At 47.1% G+C, this 20,458-nt stretch overlaps 7 protein-coding genes across 7 annotated transcripts; 3 read left to right on the top strand and 4 right to left on the bottom strand.

The window, feature by feature from the left end:
- Positions 1–444: 444 nt before the first annotated feature.
- On the top strand, positions 445–2,584 carry GGS22DRAFT_195373 (MFS gliotoxin efflux transporter glia; the record flags this gene model as incomplete). Its single annotated transcript, XM_047965656.1, has 5 exons — positions 445–786; positions 844–1,771; positions 1,832–2,047; positions 2,107–2,420; positions 2,579–2,584. Exons 1-5 carry the CDS (start codon positions 577–579, stop codon positions 2,582–2,584), a joined length of 1,674 nt encoding a protein of 557 aa, XP_047816968.1. The 5' UTR covers positions 445–576.
- Positions 2,585–3,315: 731 nt separating this feature from the next.
- On the bottom strand, positions 3,316–5,665 carry GGS22DRAFT_167959 (uncharacterized protein). Its single transcript, XM_047962062.1, has 4 exons — positions 4,255–5,665; positions 4,063–4,191; positions 3,880–3,995; positions 3,316–3,818 (listed from the first exon to the last, which is right to left on the bottom strand). Exons 1-4 carry the CDS (start codon positions 5,041–5,043, stop codon positions 3,449–3,451), a joined length of 1,404 nt encoding a protein of 467 aa, XP_047816967.1. The 5' UTR covers positions 5,044–5,665; the 3' UTR covers positions 3,316–3,448.
- A 33-nt stretch (positions 5,666–5,698) lies between these two features.
- Positions 5,699–6,647, top strand: GGS22DRAFT_190440 (uncharacterized protein; the record flags this gene model as incomplete). The annotated part of the gene is made up of 2 exons (XM_047964977.1): positions 5,699–6,410; positions 6,469–6,647. 2 exons carry the CDS (start codon positions 5,699–5,701, stop codon positions 6,645–6,647), a joined length of 891 nt encoding a protein of 296 aa, XP_047816966.1.
- Positions 6,648–10,064: 3,417 nt separating this feature from the next.
- Positions 10,065–11,422, top strand: GGS22DRAFT_36369 (succinate dehydrogenase cytochrome b560 subunit). The gene is made up of 3 exons (XM_047966906.1): positions 10,065–10,323; positions 10,480–10,564; positions 10,728–11,422. Exons 1-3 carry the CDS (start codon positions 10,284–10,286, stop codon positions 11,170–11,172), a joined length of 570 nt encoding a protein of 189 aa, XP_047816965.1. The 5' UTR covers positions 10,065–10,283; the 3' UTR covers positions 11,173–11,422.
- GGS22DRAFT_36377 (TAF-domain-containing protein) lies at positions 11,423–13,426 on the bottom strand. Its single transcript, XM_047966907.1, has 3 exons — positions 13,290–13,426; positions 12,752–13,235; positions 11,423–12,685 (listed from the first exon to the last, which is right to left on the bottom strand). The coding sequence occupies exons 2-3, from the start codon at positions 13,191–13,193 to the stop codon at positions 11,673–11,675; spliced, it is 1,455 nt and encodes a 484-aa protein (XP_047816964.1). The 5' UTR covers positions 13,194–13,235; positions 13,290–13,426; the 3' UTR covers positions 11,423–11,672.
- Positions 13,427–15,109: 1,683 nt separating this feature from the next.
- On the bottom strand, positions 15,110–18,361 carry GGS22DRAFT_195372 (uncharacterized protein; the record flags this gene model as incomplete). Its single annotated transcript, XM_047965655.1, has 4 exons — positions 15,110–15,846; positions 15,898–16,286; positions 16,429–17,883; positions 17,940–18,361. 4 exons carry the CDS (start codon positions 18,359–18,361, stop codon positions 15,110–15,112), a joined length of 3,003 nt encoding a protein of 1,000 aa, XP_047816963.1.
- A 903-nt stretch (positions 18,362–19,264) lies between these two features.
- GGS22DRAFT_190436 (uncharacterized protein) lies at positions 19,265–20,353 on the bottom strand (the record flags this gene model as incomplete). The annotated part of the gene is made up of 1 exon (XM_047964976.1): positions 19,265–20,353. The coding sequence occupies one exon, from the start codon at positions 20,351–20,353 to the stop codon at positions 19,265–19,267; it is 1,089 nt and encodes a 362-aa protein (XP_047816962.1).
- Positions 20,354–20,458: the final 105 nt, after the last annotated feature.

Genomic DNA, 20,458 nt, shown 5'->3' with positions numbered 1-20,458 from the left:
TCACGGTGCCAGCCAGATGCTTTCCGGGGTGGATTTCCAAGCTTCTGCTAAGAACCATCATGCATCTATTGTTAACCCTTCGAGCCAGGGTCCAGGACTAATCGGTGTTATTCGCAACTCTTAAGTGTCTCCACAGATATTCAACACGCAATTCCATTTATCAGCGGCGCAGAAAAGGATTTCATTCTACGTACCCGATTAATAATGATTCGCAGTCTCATCTCCGACTCTCTGTAGCCCCAATTCAATTCGACCCATACTATTTCGTCCCGGCCGCTCCAATTTCAAATTGTCCCGTCCGCAATGAAGTCCGGCCTTATGTAAGCATTATGTTTACGTAATCATACAAAACATCTTGTATTTACCTGGATGTAAAATTGCACTTACTGCGTATCCTACTAAAACCATAGAATATGCTTGCCTTAAATGAGTTATCAATATTACCTATCGAATGCTTCGAGTTTAAGTACTCAGTCCAGATACTTTCTTTTTTCGCTATAAACCTAAGTCCTCTAACTCTGGGAATTACGATCACACATCTTTCACCACTACTCTAAGTCGTCAGACGGTGAGAAAATGAGTGCAATCCATAATAACACGGCCGTTGCTTCATCGGACGAGAAACCTGAAGAATCCGGCTTAACTCCCAGCCATGAAGACCAGTCAGAGGAGCATGAATTCGCCCACAGAAACAGAGGCGTAGTTGAGGAGTACCCGAAAGGATTGCGCCTAGTCCTGCTCGCCGGAGCTTCCATAATGGGCGTCTTTTTGATATCCTTGGACCAGGTCAATATCCGTACCTATACCTAACTTCACCATACTTCGCGCTAACACCAAAGACAGACCATCGTCGGCACAGCCGTTCCCAAGATCACATCCGAGTTCGGTGGCCTGAACGATGTCTCCTGGTATAGCGCAGCGTATTTTATGACATTCGGCGGCTTCGAAGCATCGTGGGGTAAGGGGTTCCAATACTTCGATATCAAGTGGACCTTCATCACAACCTTGGCTATCTTCGAAATCGGCAGTCTGATATGTGCTCTTGCCCCCAACTCGGTCGTTTTAATTGTTGGCCGGGCCATCGCTGGCGTGGGCGCCGCTGGAATTTCGGTTGGTGGTACCAGTATCGTTGCGTTTAGCGCTCCACCAAAGACACGACCGATTCTCATGGGCTTCATTGGCCTGACATATGGCCTGGCTTCTGTTTTGGGACCCATCATTGGAGGTGCCTTCACAGATCGCGTTACCTGGCGCTGGTGCTTTTACTTAAACTTGCCCATCGGAGGGTTCGCCGCTGTTATAGTCCTCTTCTTCTTCCACCTCCCAGCTGCCGCAAAACCTCCACCGGTTACTCTCAAGCACAAGTTGCTGCACCTAGATCCCGTCGGTGTTTGCCTGACCACGGCGGCCATCATTTGTTTCATCCTCGGCCTTCAGTATGCGGGAACTACGTACCCGTGGCGGAGTAGCCAGGTCATCGGTCTTCTTGTCGGCTTTGGGCTTCTTGTAATTGCCCTAATCGCTTGGTCCATCTATTTAGATGAATACGCCATGTTGATCCCGCGACTTTTCAAAAAGCGGGCTCTTTGGAGCGTGTGTCCTTACCAATTCTTCTTTCTGGGCGACCTTATCCTCCTCCTGTACTACCTCCCCATTTATTTCCAGTCGATCAAAGGTACCACAGCTATAGAATCTGGCGTTGATAATCTGCCTATTGTGATCGCGGTCGCCATCTTTGCTGTCGCTGGTGGTCTCTTCGTGGCCAAGACCGGTTAGTCCATCCCTTTTCGGCCTCTAGTTAACATGACCATTAATCTATAATTCAAAACAGGCCGACCTACACCAACCATGTTCATCGGCGCATTGCTTGCCACGGTTGGGTGCGGCCTCCTTTATACCTTGGAAATTGACACCCCGCCTGCGAAATGGATTGGGTATCAGGTCCTTACCGGCGCTGCCATCGCGTTCGCGGTCCAGAATGGCCTCAACATTGCACAGGCCAGCGTGAATCCAGAAGACCTCCCAGCAGTCACGGCCAACCTCTACTGTAAGTGACTTTCCCAAGGCCTAGAGTGATCATACAGGTAAGGCTAACAAGACGCGCAGTCTTCCAAACAATCGGCGGTGCCTTTACGGTCTCTTCCGCCCAGGCTGCCTTTATTAACCAAGCGCTTCTAAAACTGCGCACGTCGGCTCCCAGTGTCGATGCAGCGCGATTCATTGAAACAGGTGCCTCTGATCTCAGGAGAGTATTTACGTCGACAGAGCTTTCTGGTGTCATTACCGCATACATGTTCGGCCTCAAGGCAGCATTTGCCGTCTCCATTGCCTTTTGCGGCTGCGCATTTCTGACTACCTTGGTCATCCCTTGGGGCAAGCTTCCGACTCATACATCAGACTCGGATAAGAGGGACGGACTGGTTGTTATAAACGTGTAATCCGTGCTAGTGGCCTATCTTCATAAGATGCGAGCGCTGACGTCTTTTCTGCGGTCTAAGATATACCACCACTGGAAGGAAATTGATAGAGAATGCGTATTACGAAAATATTACTGAAATATTACTAATGGGGTGGACAGAGCTGAGGTAAGCGAATGACTAAGGTATTACGGAAGCGTGCTGAGGGTCACGTGGCGCGGGGTAGATAGATTATGTAATCAAAAGTAGCATTTAATTAAAACTTGGCGGGTACTCTACACTCTGATTCTCATAGAGTGGACCATAAGGCCGATTCCGCCAACCCGCCAATTCAATTAATGTATTGAAATGTATACAGTATAATACAGTAGAATTACGTACAGTTTCAAAGGTATCCCACACGGTGCCCCCAATCTTACAGTGGGTGTTAGCGCTATAAGGCGCTGGAAGCCCCGTAGCTTATAGGCTTTATAGCGCATCAACTCCTTATAACTTATAGTTGGCTTTTTAGGTATGTAAAAAGCCTTAAAGATAGCGCTAAAGCCTTCTAAGGTTATTATTAATATTTCAACCTTTTGGAAACGAATTAAGTCAATTGATTTATCTGTAATAGGTAAGTAAATAAACATATTCGCGTAATAGTTCAAAGCGAGGGGTGTCACGTGATATACGCTGAGCCTTATTAGGTAGTATCTATGTAAAAAGGCTATGCGCTATAACCCTTATAAGTTACAGGGCTTTCAGCGCCCTGTAGCGCTATGACCCCTGTAAGATTCGGGGCACCGTGTGGAATACCTTTAAAACTGTACGTAATTCTACTGTATTATACTGTATACATTTCAATACATTAATTGAATTGGCGGGTTGGCGGATTTGTTCTTATGGTCCGCCGTCTCTTATTGTTTTCGTTTTCAATAGATATCACGTTAGATTCTTGATGCGACATCATTCTGCTAATTATTCCCGTTAATAACCACTTTAGCACCGCCGGATTTTCATAGATCCGGCATGCCAGTTGTGTCCACAGTCTTTCACACTATCAAAGAAGCCGCAAGCATGACAAGCCCACCAAATCCATCTATCCCCGAGCACCACTCTTCCCAGCTCGCCGCGCTACTCAGTCGCCTGTTGGCATCTGTGGACTGATCTTCTAGCCATGCATCACTGCAAGACAGCCTGCCGCTATCTATCTTAACAATCTCGCCGTCCGTCGCCAATCCAAAGGAGACTTGAATTCCCGGTTCCCTCTGACTCTCCGCTTTCCACACAAACTCGTCTCCTGCCTCCCATAGCTGCCTCTTTGCTGGCAATGGTGCTAAAATGAGGTCCTTTGGAATGTCACACATGGCCGCTGGCTCGAAATATATGAGCATGTTCACCACTCGGTAGATCACACCCAATCTTTTATTCGATTAGTATCCTTACTACGAGTTCCTCGCAAGGAGTTGGGATCAAACCTAACCTTCTTCTTGATTCTCTGAAGATCCACTCTTTCCAGCTTCCTTCAAGCTCGTTGTTGCATAGCCCACACTGTGCATGGCATGTAACATCACTGTGAGTGAGCTGCTGGGCTATCACCTACACCATCTCATTAGTCTAGGCCCTGGAGTCAAGGACAGAGGAAGAAGGCAGGTCCTAGGCATACGGCTACTGCTTTCACTAATATGAAGTCAACGTTGTTGTGGTCCGTCTCGCCTTCATCTAACCGTATGAGAATGTATATCGAGAGGGCTTGCATAGCTGCAAGAAGTTCCCATTTGCTCAAGCTTAGATACTGAAGATTATCTATCAGCTCTGTATCACTTTCATTTTAGGACCATCATGAACTCAGACCTACCTCTGCATAAAAGCGTTCACATTCCATTCGCACGTTTTTCCAAAATAGCTTTCGGCTTCCCTGGACCCCGCTACTAATCATGTGCGTCAAACACATACAGTTTGTTAAAGGCTCCATGTGGACATTATCAACCCCCGGAGATACCAAACTCGGATGGATGAAGGGCGGAAGGGTATCGTGACGCAGCATCATCAACGGATACGATTTCAAAGTGTGGAGGATGAGATTCGCTATTCTTTGTGGCCCGGCCTGCATTTTTGGTCGATGGACGAGCGATCGCACGGAGAAAATGGGGCTTCTGGGAATAGTAAAACTAGGAGTAGAGAGGCTTTGCTGTATTTGGATTGTCGGATCAGACGAAGGTGTCGAGGGACGAGCCAAAGACGATGACCCCTGTAAAAGGTAAGGGTCATTCGCTTCCCCGTTCAAAAAATCGGCGAGAGATGTACTGGCATCGTCCCATGCAACATAATCCCCTCCAAGATTTGCAAAATCTGTGTCTTCCGGTAGAACAACGGCATCATCGATTATCATGGCACTAATATTGTTTGCGATCTGAGGGTTAGTATCAACGTCGAGAGAATCTAACCCTGATGAAGGAGACGGGTTTCCCGATTCGACGGACGCATCATCACTGCGCGCAGCCCCTGGCCCTGTAGCTCTAGGCGTGCTCGCTGGATAATGGCATTCGATAGCCTTGCTTATGCACCTTGAGCACTTAGGCCGCCTATTGTCGCAACCTGCCTTCCCCTTCGCGCACGAAAGACAAGATCGAGGCCGGATAGTCATACCAGTTTTTCGAGATCGACAGTAATATCCATGTCTCTTCAACGTGGCCTCTAATGCGCCAGATTGTTAGTGCTAAGAGGAAATGAGGTGCGACCTAGTAGATTCTCGCCATAACTCACGTTTATCAAACGGCTTGTTGCACTGCGGGCAACGCAGGATAGATTGCACATCGGCTGCGGACATTTCAAATTGGATCGGAGCAGATGAAAAGGTTTAGGAACGTGACATTGGGTTTTTGAATCGGCCTAACCAACCAACAATTGAAACAGCTCTCAGGGGTATGACCTCAGAATGGTAAGCAATCCATATTTGTCAGCATTTTGGACTCCACCGGGCGGGACATTTTGTAAAGGACAAGAGACTATTCACGTGATGACTCCAGTATCCGATTACATAATATATGTAGGGAGCTTCCTTCAATAGGGGTTATATTGTTGAAGATGTCTCACTGGGTTCAACCGGACTGTATCTGACTGTATTAAGGCTTTGCTGTCAGCAACATTCCGGAGTCCAACTCTTAAGTTCATATAAATAGGGTAGAAATTGGTCGTCAACATGAAGTTACAATGACCAGACCACGCTCTCTCATGCTATATATCTCTTCGTTCAACACCTAACCTTAATCAGACCTTCACCAGTGCTTAGCGTTATCATCATGTCTAACGCTCCTCCTTTTCCTTCGCCTACCAGACGGTGGCACACCAAGTCACAGCCATCCGGATCTCCCACTCGTTCCGAACTCTCTGCCAAAGGAAAGTCCGTGTTAATCACGGGAGGAGGCAACACTGGCATCGGCGGCGAGACGGCACGCTACTACGCTCAGGCGGGCGCCTCTCGAATCGCCCTCGTTGGCCGTTCGCAGAAGCCCCTTTCCGAGAACAGGGATTACATCGAGTCCCACTACCCAGGCGTCAAGGTTACTACCATCTCCGCCGATGTTACTAAGAAGAGTGACATGGATGCCGCGTTCGCTCAGTTTGCTGGAAAGGGGAAGATCGACGTCCTCATCCACAGCGCAGCTGTAGTCGGACCAAAGGCAAACATAAACGATGCGGACCCAGACGAATACCTTGACTGTATCCAGACTAATGTCAAGGGCTCTTTCTTCGTCGCACAGGCCTTCGTTCGCCACGCGGCGCCTAACGCAGTCGTCGTCGCTATTAATTCATGGGGTGCGCATCTGAGCCTGAACGATAACTTCGCTTCGTACTGTGTTGCGAAGTTGGCCGTATACCGTCTTTGGGACACGGTAGCGATTTCGAACCCGAACCTAGCTATCTTTCACACCCAGCCCGGGGTTATAGTCACCCAGATGAACCTTAAGACGGGAGGTGCTGACAGTTTCAAGGATGTGAAGACCGATGATGGTGAGTGAGACGATGCTAAAAATGCTAGGTAGGCATGATGAGGTTGACTTTTATCTAGTGTCACTACCGGCGAGCTTTAATCTCTGGCTCTCGAGCCCCGAGGCTCGATTCCTGAAGGGCAAGTTTCTATGGTGCAATTGGGATATAGAAGAACTTAAAGCTCAAGCTAAGGAGATTGAAGCTGGGACGAAGTTGAATATTGGACTTGTGGGATGGCCGTTTGGGGATGGTGTTTAGGTAGAGCATTCAGACTTCCCGTACGTAACGAAGGACCTAGGTGGGAAATAGACTCGTCTCTGTACTTATACCAATCACTGAATAGATGTAACTATATGGTGCTAGGCTTAGGTAACACTTGTATCACTCAGTTTCACGCCTCGGGTCCTTGCAATGGTGATGATGATGAGCGTGTTTACGTCTGAAGGAAGTACAATAGAAGATATATACATGAAACGCAACGATGGCGTGTAATTCCTCAGAGGACGTACCCAAGTAGGCTTGGTAGTTAAAGTTTCGCATGGCGAAAGAAATAATATGTCATCCCGAAAGAGGTTTCTGTAGGGAGGTATGAAGTGGGCGATGCCACACCCTTTTTATCGAAATTAATTTGACGTCGTAATAGAAGAGCGCAATGCGCTATGCCCCTAGTGAAACTAAAGGGACATTCAGCGCATAGCCTTATCGGATAGTCGTCTTTTAGAGACGCTTTGCCGTATTCTCTTGAAAAGGTGTCGATGTGGTAATTTATACCATGTCCAGGTCGCGGATGACTGTCCCGATGCCAACCACCGTTTCTTAAATGATTGATTAAGGTCGGGTTCAGGGGTCTCTCATGGTCCACCCGCCTCCTGAGAACCCCATATTCTTTCCCTCCCCATTAGTGGGAGAGAAAGGGGTGCCACCACCGACCAAGGATAATTATTATTCAACATTAGTTTGAATATCCTTTGGTGCTTAAGGTGGATGGCAGCCCATTAATATGGGGACCGGTATTTCCCCCCCGGTCATGTGGATGTCGTCTGAAATGGAAGGTTCGGTCGTATTAGAGACATTGTTTAGTGCCTGTTTATAAAAGAATATTAGCGTGGGTAATATAATAAGACTTGGTAGAAGTACTAACCTCGACCGAATTAATCGTCAAAAAAACTGTCCACCTTTCGTGGCCCATTCTCTTGTAAAAGAGTCCTGGGCAGATCCCAATGAATGCCGGGGATGCGAGGGTGAACACAACCCGAACTTTGCTGTCGGGTGGTTTCCTCGATTTTTATATCCCAGGCATCCATTATTCTTTAAAATGGAGCCCAGGGTGTGTCCGCTGGGCAGTCTCTCCTTGCAGGCACCGAGTAGCCCGCTACTCAGATTGGATATAGGAGTGATACAATTATTTTCAACCGATGAACTCTTTCAGCCAAAGAGCAAGGGACCAGCCACATGCTCTCTGCTGGTGTAGGCTGTGAAGGACTCTTCCCCGGTAAAGGGAAGATATCCATTGCGTCCGCTTTGTCGCAGTCCTTGGGTCGTTCCGAAGCGGACGCAAGGAATCGGTTGAAAGTAAGTTATCACTCCTAAAAGTAACGGGTCACTCATTGCTAGGTCAATTAACGAGCCTAGCATATCTCGACTGTCGTCGTAATTAGGAGCATTGCTCCCGACAGCCAGTCAACCGGTGGTCAGGCTCGTTTCCCGGGCTATGACACCAAATGTTAGCCACGTAAAGAAAAAATATATGCCCTGAAAGATGAAAGGGGACGTTGTTGGGAAGCTTTAAGACGCGAAATATATTATGTACAACAGGGGAATGGGACGGAAACTAGGGGACGTAGAGGGGGTAGTTGAAATACGAGTAGCCCAATTGGGTTGTCAATTACTTGGTAGTGAGTGTGCTAAGGAGGGAACCTTTGAAGTACGGGAATCGCTGGAATCGCGTCGACGACAAAATACAAGATAACAGATAGTAATTCCATATGACGGGTAGCTGATGGTTCGACAGGACGCGTCAGGGATTAGGAGAGAGACGTGTAGATGGGTGAAGGAATTTGACGAGTGTGAAAAAAATAACAATATATTCATAGCGAAAAGGTGGTAGGATTTTTGTAAATGGAAGTGAAACTTACTCGTTCAATCCGAGGGATTTGGCTCGAATAATAGTGATGAACATAATATTAAATTGTCATCATAATAAAGATGCTCATGGCGAGTATTGACATACCACCGAAACAACATCAGGATCGATGGGTGTTCCGTCTTTAGAATAAAAAAAAGAAAGAAAGACGGAAGTCCGAAAAGAATTCACGGAGGGTGAATATATAATTTAGGATCGTCTACTGATTACGAGTTGCACGGTCAGCGACGAGCATGTCACCGTACAAAAAGGGAACAAAATAACATCAATGTAAATTGTACCATTCCATTTTAATACACCCCGACAACTTCTAGGTACTAGGTAGGTACGTACCATGTATCTCATAGGTACCAGAGATCATTCAATTATTTGATTTTCCAATCGTAACGACTCTATGCCTCTGTATTCCCTCCTGACCTACCTCGTCCTTGACTACGATGTGATTACATCCGATACTTGACATTCTACTCCCCCAATCATTAACTTTTTAATCGTCTCAAGAGAATATTTCTGTGGACATAGCTACCCCCATTTATTGTATAGGTACCTAGGTATTCATATGTACATGCAGAAGTAGCCTTGTCTTCTTGACCTCTAAGGTTGATAAGCAATCATACGACTTGTGAGGATGAACCAAGACGACAGGGGATTGAATATACACAAGACAATACTTAATACTTCAAAATGTACCTGGCATCTACCTAGTAGACATAATTCCCAAAATAATATGATATGTCGACTCTGATGGCTCGTAGATATCTCATTACCACATATCGACTTCTTGTCATCCTCTACGGAGGGAATATCTTATTCCTCAAAATATTAAATGGCAAATATACACTACAAGTTCCTGTTAGTGCTGATGGGTAGGTTGAGGAATGATTCAATGATTGCTAATTCCAAGATACCTTCGTAGGTACTAACCAGTCTACCCTCATCCATCTGGATACTGTTACATGATTTCTGGCTCGTCCTGGGTGAATCTGCAATGACGACGCGACGCTGATCTCTCCAGGAAAAGAAACTGGTTCAATTAACGTACTTGTGATTATATTATATACGTATTATGGTGCTAATATACAAGCAATCGATGATGTTTGAATGTAGATCACAGAATGAAACGAGGTCGAGACGGGGAGCAGCTCGACACCGAGATTAACGAAGGATCCTTCTTTCCCAAGAATATTTACTCTGAGAGTCATCCATAACGGCATACACCGTCATGACCTTTACGCGATGTTCCATCAATCTGGAAAGACACCAGTGGTCTGGATGCTCTGTGCTATCTGAGGAAAAGAAAGGAAGAAAAAAAGAATTGACAAAATTTGCGCAGCGATCATTTTGTCTAGGCGTTCGTCGTTGCACAGACCATTTCACGTGATCCCTAACCGGGATTGTCGTCTTAGCGTGATTTCAGCGGTACTTCGGTACTTCTTTTAATGGCCGTGGTCATCTTCGATCATATGTGATTTGATTGGCCCGATTATAAGCCGAGGGTAGAGGTGGGATTGACGGAATTAACTTTGGATTTCCTTATTCAATTCAATCTTTAACCGAGTCAACCTTCAATGAACGCATCATCGTCAACGCTTCATTCAACCTCGAGTCCGCTTACGAGTACATCCTACAATTGAATTGTACCGACGATATTGGCATCGTCTCCATCCGCTGTCTCCGATCGGTCGAGGGTGCACGTCGATACTTGGGATTATAGGACGGATTGAAGAGAATTTCTATCGTATCTCGACACAATGAGCGCGCAAAGAGTTGGTATTCGGGCGCTGCAGCAAGGTATGTACCTATCATCCCGTCTCATTCCGTTATATTCCATCAAGAGTCTCTGTCTTGCTGTAGAGGAACGTGGTTTGCGACGACTTGCCAATCGTTCCCAAGACAGAAAAACGTCATAGATAGCTTAGGTTCGCTAACTTGAATTTCGACGCACAGCAACCGCCAAACCCAATGCGCTCTTCCTCTCCCAGAACCTCCCCCGCCTCGCTCTAGCGATAAATGCCACGAGTTCTCAGACTAGGTAAATACCCTCGATCCCTCATCGCCCAGCCCTCCATGCGATTTTCTACGACAAAGATCGCCATCACATGTAAATCCGCGCGACATAGATCTACGCCAACAATAGCCCCTATTACCGCACTTCAACTACCCGAGACAAACCCAACACTAACAACCCCAAACAGAGACATATCAACGCAAAAGTTCACCCCAACCGAAGCCCAATCCCTCCTCGCCGCCCAACGCCGCCGCCGACCCGTCTCTCCCCATCTCGCAGCCTACGACTACAAGCAGACCTGGTTCGGGGCCTCGATCTGGACACGAATCACAGGACAAGCGCTCTCGACCTCTCTCTACGCCTTCTCGATCGCGTACCTCGTCGCCCCTCTGACAGGATGGCACGTCGAGTCCGCGACGCTAGCCGAGGCCGCCGCCACGCTTCCGCCGATCCTAAAGACGGGGCTGAAGGCGGTCGTAGCCTGGCCTTTCTTCTTCCACTTCAGCAACGGCATCCGCCATCTCGTCTGGGATACTGCTCGGGGGTTTAAGAAGCCCGTCATCCAGCAGACTAGTTATCTCGTACTGGGTGCCAGCATCGTCGGGACGCTTGGCGCCGTATTCCTGTTGTGATTAGGTAGACAGGTTAGGAGGAGCAGAGGGGTGGAAGATAGGGCCTTGGGAGAATTAGTAAATCGGCTCTAGTAGTATGCCTACCCAAGCGCATTACCTGTGAGTTGGAATTAGGTTCTGTCTGTAGATTACAAAGAAATCGGTAAAAGGAACCAGTTTACAATCAATTTGGTTAAAGCATACACGCACATGCAAAATCTCTCCTACTCAAGACGCATATCGTGAGGAACAACAATTTATGTGTATTCCTAAAAGCCAGGGACTTACGCCTCACATCTTGTGTAGTGGCATAGTATGACTTCTGCCAGACAAGATCGTGTGTGATTAACAATCTGAATATGGCAATCGGTGCGGTTGACATGTAGTCTGACGTCCGCACTCTGCACTTTTGTCATGCAGAAATACAAGAAGAAAAATCCTCTCGAAAAACCCAAAAACCTTAAAACCCCGTCCATGCTAAAAAGAAGCCCAAACGCCACCGTACCTCTCCAGCCCCCTGTTCACCAGTCTCCGACGTAGAATTGCGCGTCCAGAACTGCCAGGTTCAACTTATGATCACCTAGCTGTATGATACGGTCGCCGATCACGTCCCCCACGAGTGCCTTCACACGAGCTGCTTCTGCATCGCTCGAGAACCCATTCATGGTGCCCATGGGCAGATGGTCGCCAGTGAGCTTCTGCAGCGCTTTCATGATAGCGCCCACCAGGGCCTCAAACTCCATACGGCTGATATCCGTGTTTTTCTGGAGGAGAGGAAGAAGCATGCCTTTCTCGAAATCCTTGAGGTTCTGGATTAGAAGCATTTTGATTCCCCCGTTGTTGGCACACTGGGCAATGCCCGAGATGGCACCGAACCACACACTCGAAGGGAAATGCGGGTTCAGCATGGACTTCACGCAGGAGCGAAGAAGCATAGGGAGCAGCGGCTGGTTGTCCTTGGCGAACTTCTTTGTGATTTGGCCAGCCACGTTTGCAGCGAACTCTCTAAGTTGGTACTGCTTGCTTGCTGACTGCAAATCGTTTTGCGTAACCCCCTTGCGATATAGCAGGCACGTAAGAGTTGCAGAGGTGAACGGCGCCGCGTACTGGTCCGTGAAGAGGTGCTCATTGCTGATGAGGCCATAGGTAAGCTCCATCATCTGGCGGAGCACGAAGACATCATCGCAATGATGAGTCACCTGGTTGGTGATAAACGTGCTGAAGTATGGCAGAAGTTGGTGGATGCCAGGTTCGGTAGTAACCGATTCTATTGCAGCAGCACGTAATCTCTCCACCTCTTCATCCTCGCTGTCATCCATGAGAGCAGCTTGGATTTTCTCAAAATAGAGGATGAGCTCCTGTGAAACAGCATGTCTCACAGAAGGCTTGAATACCGGTTGGTCCTGACCAGAGAGAGCGGCGAGTGCAGGATTTGCACCAGAGCCCTTTGGCAGTAGGTCGTGCGACTTAAGCTCGGCCGGCGAAAGGTTCTCAGGACAGATCGTAAGCACTCCATCAAGAGCGAGATAATGCCCTAGAAATAGATAACCAGTTAGTTTTATGAATATGACGTCATTTTCTTAGGTGCCGCGAAACGTACCTGTCATAAACATGTCCTTGGGTATTTTTGGCAAGGGGGCGTTGATCATCTTCTCCAGTTCAACCTCCTCATCCTCCACGTAGTAGAGAGCCTGTGAGCCTAGATTGGCCTCCCCGTACTTAAGGGGGCGGGTCGTGTCGTAACCGAACATTGGCTCGACATCCAGGAGTCGCAAGGCGCCAGAAGTATCTTGGACACTCATGTTGTCCCGCTCCGAGTTACGCATTGAGCGCAAGGATTCCACAATGACCTGGCCCATACGATACTCGGTGTCCTGTGTCAACGTGCGGAGGCTGTCGTCGTTGATCTTAGAGGCGCCAACAGATTCAGCCACGTCGCGGACGGTATCTTGGTTCCAGAGAGGTTTCTGGTCAAAGACAGGCGCCTTGCTACTCGCAGACAGGTCCACAGCGGGAACACGAGAGCTTGCAGATGCAGCCATTGTAGACAGCTTCTGATCGGCGAGGAATTTATTTTTAGAAAGCTATTCATTCATTAATATCAAGCTCCAAGCAAAAAAGCAAAGTTGACTACATACTCACGAGGTGGTCGTCTCGTGGCAGGATATGGGGCGTGTCTGAATACTCGCCCAGTTGGTACGAGATCAACGCCAAGTGGTATCAAGATAGGTAGAGTTGTCTGCCAGCCCTAGTAGCGGGTAAAGCAAGACAAAGTGTACTAGTCGATAGATGCCGAGTACCCTTAGAACTTGAGGCGGGTTAGTAATGGAAACGCGAAGAAACACACTAAGGCCTATGAATATGGATGAAAGAAAGACGGTGATGATTAATGTATTGATTGATGGACGATCAGTGATATATTGATACGGAAAGCGATGAATGTTGGGGCTTCAGGATGTGTAAATGTCCTACGAAAATTTCATTCTCACCTAAGCTCCGGAAACCACTCGAAAATAACAAGGAAGCCTTTCAGTGACTGTGATGCTCAATAATGATTGTAAGCAATTCGCGATAGACGATCAATCTAGATCACGATGATAGAGTACTGATAACAAGCGTAGAAGCGGTGGGCGACTTTACTTGTGGCTAGACGCGAAGACTTCTGGATTGGCAGGAAAGTTTTTCTCTGTAGATGAGAATTAGAGAAAGACTGAAAGATAAAAAAGAAAGAAGAAATCTTGGGGGGGCACCTTTCTTATATAGTTTTCGAAAGTGAGGTGGGTCCTTGGAGTGATTAGAATACAGGACACTTTAACCACCAGCGGCGAGGGCGATGTGAAAGATGATTGGATGAGAGGGGTTGAATATTATTTTGAATGTCTAAATCAATCGTTATTCTTTTCTATGCTCAATTTTAATAGGTCGAAAAGTGGTTGGGATGGAAACCGAAATATACAGAGTGGTAAGGCTGAGATGTTGAGAAGGGAAGAAGTCTGATTATCAGCCTCGAGCTGGGCAACGGTTCAAAAAGTATGGTGGAACTCATCTCTGATTGGCTCAAATATCTACCATCCGGTCACGATTGCATGACTACTAGGTACAAAGTACCTGTCTAACTCGAAGTTTGCTACGCTAAAACACTCCGGAAACTCTAAATGAAGTTCAGTCGGACCAATCATAATTGGATATTATTTGGAAATACCAGGGAGGTACCTACGATAAAAATACTTAGGTACTTACTAGAGGGACTGTAAGTTGCGCCAGCTGGCGTACATAATACCCGTTTTGGGTTTAGCTTCTATATCCCTGTAATCAAGATCGAACCGATCCGATGTATCCACATACGGCAAGTAAGTACCTAGGTACCTCAATTCAATCCCTCCTACAATCAATACTTTTCTTGGCCCTAATAAAAGCTTCTGACCATATACTCACCTAGCAGTCTTGACCTTAATGTAATAGCGAGGCTACAACCAGTAATTATTTCTTACCTTGTGGGTACATAATATTTCCCGCCCTCTAGAGCAACGGCGCACTGGGTCATGCTACACCGTTAACATCGTAGCCTGCGATGATCCCGCAGGTACTTCTCGACGACGACGACTCCCTCTTTCTTATATCCATAGATTCATGTCATCCCACAACGTATTCTACGTTCAAATAGCTGATAACAGGGGACGGTTAAGATAAAAACAATTCCTCTCGACTAGTCATTCGAATATCTTAATTCAACTAGATTCGCCACGTATGAGGATTATCGTTATGCTTAAGAATCTACTAGTTACCATATCCTAAAGGCTACATAAAGGACATCAGGCACAGGACATCATCGACCAAATGACGAGGTACTCCTAGAGAATCATATTCGAACATGTTGACTCTTGTTGATATATCTATGGCTAGCCTATCAAGGAGGGGAGAGTATCTTAAGCACTTCCTTCGAATACTTTCCTCACTCTTAATAACTCCAACGAAAGCCGCAATTCCGATCAGCTAGAAAAGACAGAATTTTCGATTCCGTTGACTGAAACTCCCGTGCTTTTACGGATTGGTTTGGATCACTCCGAATATCCTGGGCTATATCTATAGCACACTGATATATTTCCTGGTATAATTCCTGGGACTCTTCGCCACATAGGTGTCGTGATATAAGAGCGAGAAGTTCGGGCGTCATATGTTGACGAGTTGGCTGACAGTACACCCCACCCGAGAAAACAATGAACAGGATGTGATTCTCCGGATTAGCTAAACCACGATGGTCATTAAAATAGGACTGGATTATGTTGTATCCGAAGGAAAATTCTGATGAGGTGAGAAGGTTCCTTTTGCGACCATATTCGTAAATAGCCATAACCAAGGACGCCATGTCCATATTAAGTGCGAGCGTTACTCGATCACGCTCGCTTCTTATTTGGCTTTGGCCAGTGCGGAAGAAGTGAGCAATAGATCTTGTGTGTATAGAACATTTAGAACATTTGTTGATTTCCATGGTTATCGGTAGGGGTCGTTTGAGATTTGGTTGATTCTTCATGAAAACTTGTAGTGTTTTATATGTTTCGGGGGCCACCGGCACGGTTGGAGGTTGATCAAGTACCCCTATAATGAATATCTCAAAAGGACTGAAAAACATTATGGGTTGCCTTTCCATACCTTTGACTGGATCAACATCGTAAAATCTAGAATTTAAGTCTCCCCCTAAAGATATTAGACCTCCCAGGAAAGACCAGTGAATTCTACAGTTCGAACTTAAGTTGCCGATAATGATATGCATGTTCCGTAAGATATCCGTAGCTAACAAGGCCGGATTCGGGCTCTCGGCTATGATAGATAAAATGGAATCGCTGAATGTCGGGCAGGTGACGAATAATGCAAGGCTCTTATAAATGGAACCACCAATACCTCCGTAATGATAATAAGTAGCTCGTAAAAGCTGATCGACGGTCTTTTGGGAGCTTCGGTCTGTCGCCCTAGATAGGGGTGCTAAAATGCGAGCGGCGCCATTGTAATCTGGGAACATCATCACTGATGCAAATTGAGCCTCCGCGAGCAGAATGTGTTTTGTATCAAGTGAGGATGAGTCGTATGTACGGATACGAATACCTTCTTCGGTATCCGTCAGGTAGTCATAAGCTGTTCTGTGGATAAATTGTACTTTCATGAATCGATAGGGCGTCAAAGAGTTGGGTGCAAGCCTCGCCAATCCTTTAGCCTCTATATCTTGGACTAGTTCCACAAGGCCTGCACATCGTGTCATGAGGTCATCCCGAGTTTTCTTACAAAGACGTTCTAGAGTCTCTATATCCATAGGTAGCATCTCTTCTATCAACGAAGGTATTCCGGACTTCAGGCTCCGATACAACCATGAACAGAAATACGTGGGGGCTGGACGAGTATACTGGTAACCCCTGCGGATCCTCAAGGCCGATCAATAAATTGAAATATAATGCAGCAGCTTGTCGATACAACGTAGTATCCCCATTCATTCTGTTCCACATTTCAGAGTAGAGAAGTGATAGTTCATTTGGCAATTCCCCAAGTCGTTGATAAAGCACCTCTATGGTGTCATCCTTTTTGAATCCTCGAATTAGGCTGCTAATTGCCAGGTGGAGCCAAAGAAAGACACCTTCTGCTTTTTCGACGAGGATATCTGTGAAATATTTGGTTCCTTGTTTATCCAAACCATGATTCTTGCTTATTTGCGCATTCGCATATTCCCACATATCATTTTTAGTGAGATCTTGGAGCTTAAGCTGCTGATGTTTGGAGAGAGAAGACCGGAGCAAGGGTTCAGGCCTACTTGCTACACAAATCTTGACATTAGGGAGTCTCCTAATATCATCCACCAGCTCCAATAAAGCAAGTTGTTCATCTTCTGAGCAAACTTCGTCAAGGCCATCGAGGAAAATGCACAATGATGACGGGTACATTCCTAATATAGCCAAGCATGCCTCTTTTAGTTCCTTCATAGACCAGTCATCGTACGACTCCTTCGATGACAGGGAGTCGGAAGTGGCTAGAATCGAGTCAATGACGGCAATGTTCGAATGTAACGCTTGATGAAGAATAGAACATAAAAAGCCTTTGATATTGTTTTCCATCTTCGATCCTGGTTTCCAGAAGAAATGGGACAAGATTATTGGGTTGGTTCCCCAAGTCTCCAGCGAGGCTTTTGTAAGGGGATTCTCGAGGATATACTTCATTAGAGTACTTTTCCCAGACCTGGGTTTGCCGCTAATCCAATACATGTCGCTATCAGACTTGAGCCAGTCATCAAAGCGGTCCCATGATGTATCATCAAGCTCTTCATTTGGGCTAAAGATCCACTTGTATGTGTTCATAGATGCATCAGCTACACGATTCCTTCTCGCATTCATGATTGAGAGTCGTAGACTTTTCAAGAGTTTATCTCGCTGCATCTCTTTCGTGTGCTTTGCATCCATATCGATGGTTGTCTTGGCGATATCTTTGAAAAGTTCATTTCTTTCTTTTGTGACATGGACGGCTACCGTTTTCTCGACCATTGACATCTCATGTGATACATGCTTCTTGATAGATTCTTCTGATTGTGAGACCTTGTTTACAGTTGCCTCCTTGGCAGATACCAACTCTGCGTTGACAAGGTCGACAACCTTCGTACAGCCAATGGTATATTGCGATATGAAGAATTGGACATCCTTGCTAAGTTGTGCAAACCCTTGACACTGTTGGAGCTCGATAGCATCGGTTTTCTTGCTAATAGACCTGTTAGAGGCTTATCCTAAATTTTAGCTAATATTCGCTAAACTTACCACACTCGAGCGAGTAAGTATGATTCCATCGTATGTTGATGATTACGAAGGGAATTTCTGAGCCTTTCCAATCGACCTTTGCGCCAGTTGGTCTTCACTGCAATGCGTAGTGTCTGTGCAAGATGACCCTTTGCATTATGAGACAAGAGAAATGCCACCTCTTCTTCAAGCGCTCGTGCTGCGATATTGCATTTTTTTGCGATGTCCTCTAATTGCTTCTCATCCGTGGTTTTGGGCTTAATGTTTTGATAATGTTTTCGCAATTGAGCTGAGAGCGCCGAGAGGGATGCGATATCATGACCACCATATTCATCGATGGATTTCCCCTGGTATATCGCTTTACAAAAACTGACTGTTTCATGGGCAAAGCTGATTACCTGCATTATGTTGCAAGCTATGCTTAATGCTTCGAGGCCGGACATTGTGACAATGTATTGATTCAGGCTAACAAAGAGCAATGGGTGGCGCCGTAGGGAAAGATGAGGTGACAATCCATGGTAGGTGAAGAGCAGAAAATGGAGCGGAAATATCTCCCTTCGATGGAAATCACCGCCCCCTCCCCAACATTTAGCAGGTGCAACGATTTGGGGGCTCCCAACAAGCCACTCGCCGGTGCTTTTGCCCATATCGCCAATAGGAAGACTATTATGTTGAAAGCCAATGCAGGCTGAGCCATCGGCCATGCTGTCACCCCCGAGCATATGAAACTAGGTACATAGGTAGACAGCGGGTAGATAGCTAAGTCCATTCGAATATGCGAGCTTGTAGTGAGGGGATCCAGCCTTGAGAATGCTTTAGAAACGACAGTCAACCACGATTCCGGCTATCGGGTAATGCACTTACCATTGTAAGTTGACTGTATATAGTCTCGGGTTATAAACAATAGGTATCGGCGGAAAGCTCCTAAGTGATGGCATATTTAAAGGGATAAGCCCTTCAAATATTGCCAACTAACTCACCCCCAACAATCCATCAAAGCTTACATCATAAATTACCGGACCAGGAGATATAACACATTCGCGGCGAGCCAAAACAACCTGAGAAACCGCTCGTAGAGATATTCTAAATTGACATCTAAACTCAAAAAACCATGAGACTAAGTCGAGTGCGCAACCGAAACACCTGGGATGCTATCCGTCTAACTTTTATTCCAAAGAAAACGGAATCGTAACGTCGTTGCGAGATGAGCCTACCCCGTCTACCCACGTCCACTCTATCCCACCGTCCATGAACGTCAATCTGTCGTAATAGCCAACAGCCATAAATGCCAAAACATAGGTATCACACAAATATCAGACATCTAGAAACCACAAAACCCACACCCATCAATACCTCGACTTCCCCTTCCTACTAGTAGGTCCCTTAACCCCAATCAACTTCGACGCAATCATACTACTAATCGTATTCTCCGCAAACCCCTTAACCCCGCTGGACTTGGCGCGGCGGGGGTCCTTATCAATGAACGCGTCGATAGCCGCGGCTCCGAGCGCCGCCGTAGCGATCTTGGCGCCCTTTTCACCCGTCCAGCTGCCGGGCTCCTTGCGCAGCCGGAAAGCCGTCAGTCCGCCTGCCTCGAGGGCCGCGCGCGCTGCCATCTGCCATCGGTCGGCGGTGGCGGAATCGGGCTGCTTGGAGCGGTAGGTCGAGGACGTGGATTTGGCATGCCGGCTGCGGTGGCGCCGCGGCGACGGGCTGTATGCGTGCGAGGAGCTGGCGCGCGAGCGTCGGTGTCGTCGTCCGCGGTCGCGGTCGTAGTCTGACTCGGAGCTTACTGATGGCGATCTGTGCCTCCGGTGCCGTCGCGCATCGTCGCTGTATGCTCTTGCGCGTCGCATGGGTGGGTCTGGGGAGGGGCTGGGAGAATGCCGGCGGTGGTGATGGCGGTGCCCAGAATCGTGGTGTGAGCTGCGGTGACGATCGCGACTTGGGGAGCGTCCGCGGTCGCCTGCCCCAGCTTGTGTCGCGGCGTATAGTGCTGCTGCTTCGCTGAGGAATTTCAGGCCAGATTGGCCGATAGATTTGGTACGTTTCACAGCTGGTCGTTCGCTGAAGTCCTGACGCTTGTTCTGAGGAACCTTCTTGCTGCTGGTTCGGTGAGGGGAACTGTGTCGCGAAGCTCTAGGTGGTGATTTTCTCTCGGACTTTTCTGGTTGAGTGTGGGTTCTCTCGTGTCTAGGACGCCGTGGTGGACTAGTTGTTCGAGAATCTCTCCTAGGTGAATGTGGTCGTAGATAAGGGTCTGGATTTGAAGATCGGGGTCGGCGAGGCTTATTAGATACCACAGAAGGTTCTTCGGTTCCGACGTATTCGTAATGTGCATTTCCGATAGGTGAATTTGAATGGCGGTAGGGGTCGTCGAAGACGTAGGGATCGTCGTCGTACCGATCATGACGACCTCTCGATCGAGATGCCATGGTTCGCAGCGATTTAAGTGTGACAAACGATTGTGCGATTGAAGTATTGCCAATGTGGTCTCAGTATTTACTTGATAGATCCTTGCTTCGAAAGAGAAAAGGGTG

Source organism: Annulohypoxylon maeteangense (assembly GCF_022496945.1).
Source record: "Annulohypoxylon maeteangense strain CBS 123835 unplaced genomic scaffold GGS22scaffold_13, whole genome shotgun sequence".
NCBI lineage: Eukaryota > Fungi > Ascomycota > Sordariomycetes > Xylariales > Hypoxylaceae > Annulohypoxylon > Annulohypoxylon maeteangense.
Note: the sequence above shows the minus strand (reverse complement) of the source record. Positions and strands in the feature narration are given on the sequence as shown.

Coding starts and splice junctions, on each gene's coding strand:
- GGS22DRAFT_167959 (XM_047962062.1), bottom strand. CDS start 5,043: ATGACTATCCGGCCTCGATCTTGTCTTTCGTGCGCGAAGGGGAAGGCA. Junction 4,192..4,254: donor GTGAACGCTTTTATGCAGAG/GTAGGTCTGAGT, acceptor GATAATCTTCAG/TATCTAAGCTTGAGCAAATG. Junction 3,996..4,062: donor TATTAGTGAAAGCAGTAGCC/GTATGCCTAGGA, acceptor GAGATGGTGTAG/GTGATAGCCCAGCAGCTCAC.
- GGS22DRAFT_36369 (XM_047966906.1), top strand. CDS start 10,284: ATGAGCGCGCAAAGAGTTGGTATTCGGGCGCTGCAGCAAG. Junction 10,324..10,479: donor TATTCGGGCGCTGCAGCAAG/GTATGTACCTAT, acceptor TTCGACGCACAG/CAACCGCCAAACCCAATGCG. Junction 10,565..10,727: donor GCCACGAGTTCTCAGACTAG/GTAAATACCCTC, acceptor AACCCCAAACAG/AGACATATCAACGCAAAAGT.
- GGS22DRAFT_36377 (XM_047966907.1), bottom strand. CDS start 13,193: ATGGCTGCATCTGCAAGCTCTCGTGTTCCCGCTGTGGACCTGTCTGCG. Junction 12,686..12,751: donor CAAGGACATGTTTATGACAG/GTACGTTTCGCG, acceptor ATCTATTTCTAG/GGCATTATCTCGCTCTTGAT.